Source organism: Montipora foliosa, chromosome 1, assembly GCF_036669935.1.
Source record: "Montipora foliosa isolate CH-2021 chromosome 1, ASM3666993v2, whole genome shotgun sequence".
NCBI lineage: Eukaryota > Metazoa > Cnidaria > Anthozoa > Scleractinia > Acroporidae > Montipora > Montipora foliosa.
In genome coordinates, this window is record NC_090869.1 from 19498130 (window position 1) to 19505957 (window position 7828).

General features: G+C 39.3%; 1 protein-coding gene across 1 annotated transcript; it reads right to left on the bottom strand.

The window, feature by feature from the left end:
• Positions 1-579: 579 nt before the first annotated feature.
• LOC137975801 (contactin-associated protein-like 2) lies at positions 580-6634 on the bottom strand. The gene is made up of 2 exons (XM_068822997.1): positions 5822-6634; positions 580-4359 (listed from the first exon to the last, which is right to left on the bottom strand). The coding sequence occupies exons 1-2, from the start codon at positions 6144-6146 to the stop codon at positions 3746-3748; spliced, it is 939 nt and encodes a 312-aa protein (XP_068679098.1). The 5' UTR covers positions 6147-6634; the 3' UTR covers positions 580-3745.
• Positions 6635-7828: the final 1194 nt, after the last annotated feature.

Consider the following 7828-nt stretch of genomic DNA (forward strand, 5'->3'; position numbering starts at 1 on the left):
ATGTAAAACGAATGTCCACCTTGAAAAACGAATGCCGAAGCGAATAAAACGAATGTCGAAATGAATAAAACGAACGTACAATTTAAAAGGTGAATGTCAAACTTGTAAAACGATTGAAAAGTTGAATTTTGATAAGAAATACGCGCCATACCAATCAGAATACTGCGTTCGTGGACGAACGCAGAGAATTCAAAAAGGGGTGGCTTGCAAGCCCGCTCTCTTTTCCCGCTCCAATCCTCTCGCAGATTCACCGCTCGCACGGCACTTGCAAAAGAACCTGCTCGCAGGCTATTCTATGGTTGCTTAAGAAAACATGATTAGCAATTGCAGATTCGTGACAATTTGCAGTTAGGGCTTTAAAATGTTCTGTTTTTCTGTCACGTAATCGGCGTTTCGTTTTCCCTATGTAGAAATCATTGCAATCCCAGCAGTTTGCTCTACACACTACTTTTGACCTGAAGGCACACAACCCTAGTGTGGTGAGTCTATGGGGCATGAGGGGACCCGCATGGGAACACTTCATCCCCACCCATAATTTATTTCACGATCGACTATATGTGACGTGTGTCCGTAAGGCCCGGGAAAAGAAACAAAACGCAATCGGAACAAAATTAAGAAAAAAAAAATTGCACCCAAACTCCTTCCGACAATGGTACAACTAACCACCATAAATTAAGAAACGCTTATGAATTTTAATTTAAGATATATTTTAACTACAAGCATAACAGTTACTACAGTTACTATCTCTAAATTAACTAATCTTACTTAGATTTACTTAATGCTTTATATACATTTATTATAAATGACAACACTAAATTAACTAATTACTTTACTCTGTGTACTTTCATTTTTAAACAGTTCAGTTCTTCGGTTTCACTCCAATAAAGCAACTAACCAACTAACCAACAAACCGACTAACCCACAAACCAACAAACACCAGCCAACAATGCAACTGAAAACCAACTACTTCTCGGTCCGCTTCTGCTTCTGCTCTCCGGTGCCTTCTATCTTTCTCGGACTTAGTACTTTTCCTGTTCTCTTTTGTCAACTCCGGCGCTCAGCTTTTCTGTTTTCCTTTACACTAAAGAGTCGTACAGTAATATTCTCCACGCTCGTTCCTCCACCGTAGACAAAGGGGTTTTGTCTTGATGTACGGTTGGGGTCTGCTAAAGACTCTCAGCATTGACTGTTTGAGAGTTTCTACCCTCCATTTTCTTCTAAAATTTGCCATCCCTCTGGTCAACTTTCCCTCAACTGTTTACCATCACACCCTTACAAAGCGTTACATTTATATCTTTACATAATAATATATTCTACAATTAACACTTATTGAGAAACTTTTTGTTTAAACACGACACTTACAATCCTACAGTTACAATAGTCTTTTCAAAAGGGAGACTTTTAAGAACAAATAAAGTTACAAACTATTTTTTAAAGGTACCAATTACGGTTGACTAAGACACTACATTAACACTAAATAATTAACACTAACGAAATAAACTATACAGCTAAGGAAACAAAGAACAAAACAAAAAAGAATTTTGTGACACCACATGATTATTTTACAAAGTGCAAACACTGTATGAGTCCATGTTAAATAGCTCATTAAATGTGATACAATCACAGACAGGGAGGGAAGGGAGGGAATTTCAGTGTAGATGCTTTTCGCAGTAAAGACAGAACTGGAATGACACAGTGGCAATGGCTCGACTTTGACATAATGGTCTGTAAGCACATGGCACCTAAAATGTGATTGGACAATGCATGGTGTGACGTTCACGTGGGTCCAGGTCCTTATGTACAATACAATACAATACATTATTATATGACTAGCTCCGTGAGCGGGCAAGTTGAACCAAATCCCGCGCTGTGATTGGCTACCCGAGCGGGCAAGATGGAGCTATACTGCCCACTCGGGATTTCTCGCTTGGTCCCGCAAGATCACAGATAAAGTTTTTGATGTTTTATCCCATACAATAAATATGGATATTATTTGTTCGATCAAGATGGCTGGATATTGGCAAGCTCTTTTTTTTGCGTGTTTAAGATACCTCCTCTTCGTCTCGGTCCATAAACACGCGAAAAAAGAGCGTGGCCAATATCCAGCCATCTTGACCGAACAAGCTTGGTCAATAACCCATATATACATGTAACGGACAGAAGACAATGGGCTTGGTTCCATTGCATATCCCTTGCTGAGGTCATGGTTGTCACATTAACTCTAATTTATAAAGGTTTATGAATTGGCTGAGAAATCATGTGATCACTTAATAATATGCATGATGGTTAAGCAAAAGCAACGCAAGGGTATCACGCAATCACGCAAAAATTGCGCTATCCAGTGCTTGCGTTTGATATCAAAACAAAAGACTTGATTGGTTCTTACAAAAAGCTATTGTTTATCAGCCAATCAAAAGCGAGAATTCCGTGAGTAAATTGAACTGAATTAACTATTTTTGCACTGAGTTAACTCTTTTTTGCACTGTTGCACTTTATATTTCAACAGTCTTAACTGATTAGAGTGTAATGTGAAGTGCTAGTTTTGTACCCCATATGAACCATGTGAGCGCTCTCAGTCGGTACAGCAGCGGTGATCTAACCACAGGCGGCCCAGACTCGGAGGGTAGAAAGTTACAAGGATTTGTATGGGAATCTCGATAACAAACTGAAAAAGATATTTACACGCAAAAGTCGTACTTTATTGTTGTGGTGACTTTCTCGCTTTTTGTGTGTTTATTTGCCTGATTGAATGCGATTTAAGCGACTTCTCAAATTCCTGGGTTGTCACTCGTACTTAAATAAGGGAAAGGCTGGAAAGTATAAATTTCTAGCTTACCCGACATCTCGCCGATAAAATCACACTTCTCCGGCAACAGTCACGCTCAAACTCCGGCTATGTCCAAACGGATAAATTTACTTCTCTTTGACCAAGTTTCAAGTTCCATTGCTGAGAAAAAGCGAAAAATATTCAAATATTCAAAATCCTTCGAGGCTCGCTCGCAACGAATTTTGACACGGCGGTTCAACCCTTCACTTATTTGCTCTCACCGTATCGATCTAACCCAAAGGTCGTGGATTCAAAACTAGCACTTCACATTACACTCTAATCAGTTAAGTCTTCTCTGCACTGCTATCAGCCAATCGAGTCATATTGTTATGTATATTATTAAACGTGGAAACGGCACAGTGTTCGGAAGGTCTTCTTGAGAGCAGCTCCCTCCAAAGTTCATCAAAGGCTTCAGTGCAAATCTAATTAACTCTCTGATTGCTGTTGTAACTAAACTGACCTGACATCCGATGAGGAGATTTGTCAGTATCGAACCATTTATAACCTGGAGAATCATTCAATAAGCCATGTTTCCATGTTGTACAGTTTTTCCAGTTCCAGAACGATCAAACCAAGGTTATTTATATTCTAGAAATTTCAAGTTACTGTTAGTTGACTGACATGTGAGTAGCTGAGAAAATGGTCGAAACTTCATCTTCTTAGCCAAGATTGAGTAACCCCATCCAAATCATCTCAAGAAGCTCCCTTGCTTTTAACTTTGTGCGTGGTCTATCCATGCATCCCTGAATTAAGGTTCTTTCAATCTTTCTTGTTTTTCTATTTTTTTAATTTTATCAGCATTTTCGTGACAAGAATTTTACCTGAAACTACGTGATATAACTCCTTAAAGTCATAACCAAAAGAAAATTGCTTGTTCATTAGACCGTAATAGATACTGTGAAATAAGATCACTTGAGATCATGCTGTTCCATAGCATTTGAATTTTCCGAGTGTGTGGTACCCTTCCTCCCCGTCGTGTCCAGTATCTCCAAACCTGAGCTGCGAAACTGGAAGCTGAGTCTTGTGTGTGAGGAGACCGCTGTCTTCACGCCAGACCTTGTCATTCTTATCACAGTTACAACCAAAGCGAGAATCTGCGCATGAGTTGGTCATCCCGCATGCGCACTTGTTATGAGCAGATGCTCCACCCCAGTGAGTCATATTTTTTGAGTCATGTGACATCCACCATGCTCCTTTCTCTTTGTAGCGAAAAAGCACAGCATGATGACACTCGTACATGATAAACTGTTCACAGTCCGAGGAGACTCTGGTGAGCATTTCCAGTTGAGACAGAGTTGTTCTGGAGTAGTGAATGTCACGTTTGTAACAACCAGCGGGATCACATCCCTTGACACGTGTTCTGTTCTCACTGTCGTGACTGATGACTGTCACGCCAACTCCATTCTTGTCAGTCATGTCACAAGTGACGTCAAACGGTGGCAAGCCTCCTTCACCGTCAGGATCAATGACGTAAACTCCACTGTTTGATGTAGGGTCCAATGTTTTTAAAGCGGTGCAAGAATTGGCGTATCCTTTACAGAGAAAATATAATTGTTAGCGCTTAACCGACGATGTTCTTTTTCTTCATGGGCTAAAGTCCGCACTATTTCCTACCAAGAGAGGATGGGGGGAGAGAACACATCCACCATAAAAGGACCTCTTCCAATTTTTTTTTTCAATCTCAATTTAGCCCGTGGTCATGATGTGCGGCTACTTTAAGAAAGACACCTGATTGGTAATCACTGGTTGCGCGACCATGGGCACGAAACCAAAATAACTCTCACAGCACAGTGGCGAGCGGAGACTGAAAAAAACCTGTAAGGGGGCATCTGTATGAGTTCCCTACCCTCATCTTTTCTTGTTCCTACTGACCTAACAAATAAAGTTATATTCAAGAGAGAACATTAAAGATCAAGGGCAATTTTTTTTTAATACTAATGAACTTCCATAAAGAAAATTGCTCTGGCGATTGATTTCAAAATAGGATGAATTACTTGTTTTTGAAGTGCCTTCGGCGGGCTTTGCGGTTTAAATTGACAAAACATTATTTAAGCATTGAAATTGATGGCTTGGCGAACTCCTCTTTCTTTTTATATCCTTTGCATAACGAAGCTGCTTATTAATAAAAATATCCTAACAAGTTCAATCCCGGTATAAAGAATTTATATTCGATAAGGAAAGATTTGAAAAAGCCAGCTGAATTACAGGAGTATACTAACAAGAGATGATTTAGAGACCTATCTCTGGCTTCCAAATAAGAAAACAACCGTTAAGATCGTTATTTACTCAAGAGCAACCAATCAGGGCAGAGAATTTTTAATCATCACCTATGTAATTGAACTAAAAGCAATTATATGTCGAAGCAATATTTTCTATCGAAGATTAAAAAAGCTTTCACGCAAATTCAATTTCAACGTGATTGACACTTTATGGTTCACAAATATTGTCCGCCCACAATTACCAAATTGAAAATTTAGTGGAGACAATTTTTGTCAAGATTTTTGGTAGAGTCAAACAAATTTTGTTAGCCTAGTCCATACGGGCCCTAAGAGAGTATTGCTAAATCTTATTACCTCGTTAAAAAGTTGGTCACTGATACAAAGGGATTTTTCGCCATTTTGTTTGCCAACGCTTGGGAATTTGAACTGGTCAAGTTTCGCTGAAAATCGCCAAGTTTCTTGTTTCTCACTTCACTCGAGAATCATGTTCTGGCTGTTTTCAAGCGATATAAAGATGTCTTCCTTTTGTAGTTTTTGTGGGGTTTCTACAAAAGGAAGACCCTGGTCAATTTCTTTGTAAACCGCAAATGTTGTTTCCTCTAGGTTTTCGGTCGAGAATCATGTTCCAGTTAGTTTCAAGTGATTTCAAGACGACTTTTGAAGTGGTCCTCGGTCTTCGTTTTGTACCCACTCACCGTTACTCACTTGAAATTTTGTATCTTAAAAGTGATCTCGAAAAACAACGATTTGAAAACGGAGTTAAACTACTGCTTACCTCGGTTTCCAGGTAGTTTCCCTATTCCCATGTAAGTTGAGTGTGGTTCAGCTACTAAACAAGCGCGACAACTGTGTTCCTTTGTTTTATAGTTCAAATCACATTTCCTGGTGTGCCACCAAAAGTTGATGCTCACGCATGGCGGATCGTTGATACACTCGTTAACGCAGTCAAAATAGCGTTGTATTATCTTGGAGCTGTAGACTGCATGTCGAAGGGCGACTCCACGTTGACTTCCTGATTCACGGCACTGTGTGTTGCCTTGCACAGCCAGGACACTTAACGGCGAGTAAAATAACGTAAGGAAAATACGTAGCCGATACATTCTCAGCTGAATCCCAGTGGAGATATACTGCTGGTTCGAAGGCCAACTTTCAGTTGTTTGTAATAAAAATGACCATGTCTCTCTAATGTTCAAATAGACGTGTTAATTAAGTGAATATATGACAAATACTGACGTACTGAGCTACTTAAATATTGCAAGTGTTTAATTGCTGAGAGTTAAATTATTGTTCTCGAAAGTCTTAATAAAGCATAGTTGCGAGGAAAAAATGCAAGAAAAGGCGCTTTTTGGTTGAAAGCAGAGGAAGAACAATTTCTTGAAGGATTCTTGAAGCTTGACCGAGAAATACTCCATTGATGTTTTCCTTAAACAGCGGACCATTTCCCAAACCGAACCAACTAAGTTTTCTTGATGGAGCACAAAACTGAAGTCATGACGATTCAACAAATGAGATGCCACGTGGAAATGAAATGGTCGGACCAAAGACAAACGTTGCTGTCGTTTTAATATCATAATCCAAGGAGAGGAAGGTGCACCTGCATTAGAGGGTTGCAGGTGTTGATCGAGTTATGTTAATTATTAAACGAATCATTAGTACAGTGTCAACAGGAACGCTAACAGAATTTAATTTAATATTGACTACAATGTTCTTTACGTGCTTTTAAACTTCCTCGCAGGCGTCGTCGGGGCCGGGAGAAGAACGAAGAAAATAAAAGGGAGGCAGATTAGCATGTGCGTTGATGCAGTTTTTTATCATATTGTGGTTTGTAAAATACTAATAAAATGATAATATTCCAAAATAAGGTATTATGGTTTGTTGGTTTGTTCCTTATTGTTAATTCATTTAAAGTAATTTAAAATTTGGGCTATAGTTGAGTACCATTTCCATGTCAATTTCTAATATATTTTAACGATATGAAAAAGCAGTTCTTTCTGACTTTCACATGCGATTGTAGTCTAGTTATTGGAATTAATGTGCCATGCCTCCAAACAAAGACATTGATGGTCGGTTTTTTTTTTTGCAGAATGGAAAATTCTGCTTCGTCGGAACATGCTTGCTTGACCAACCATACAACAGGTTGGGATAATCACTGGGTTGCCATAGGGCGATCCAGTCAGAATATACGTGGAATTTCTACGTTTTATTTTTATTTTTAGTTTTTCCACGTCAAGAAAATGGAAAAGTTGCGCAATATTTCTGGCAGGTAAAAAGGCTTCATGATGGATCCGGCATGAGCTGTAAGAGACGGAAAGGAAAAAGAAAGTTGATGTTGAGGACTGATAATTAAAAGTTCCATCTTGTCGCCATTCAGCTTCAGTTTGTTACATGACATCCAGGACACAAGGTCATATGAATACAGGCCTCCATACGAGAAACCACAAACGAACAGTTTGGTGTAGCAGAATCAAAGGAAAAATAAATTTGCGAGTCATCCGCATAAAAATGAGATTCCATGTCGTTCTTCCTGATAATATCGCCAAGTTGAGATGTATATAACAAATATAATATTGGGCCAAGGACAGATGTCTGCATGCCGCACACCATACTCGGTATCACGCGATGAGTAATAAGCCTCATCAACTATAACAGATTGACTTCGATTTGAAAAATAGGACTTGAATCAAGAAAGAGCTTTATCTCAGGCTCTTCAGGTTCTTAGTGAAAAGAGAAAATGGCGGCAAACATCAGACCGAGGTTAGCCTGCATGCGGACGTCTCGGAAG

What these genes read in the sequence shown, in the direction of transcription:
- LOC137975801 (XM_068822997.1), bottom strand. Translation starts at nt 6,146, where the DNA reads ATGTATCGGCTACGTATTTTCCTTACGTTATTTTACTCGCCGTTAAGT. An exon ending in GAAACTACCTGGAAACCGAG is followed by an intron (nt 4,360 to 5,821) that starts GTAAGCAGTAGT and finishes TTCTCTGTAAAG; the next exon opens with GATACGCCAATTCTTGCACC.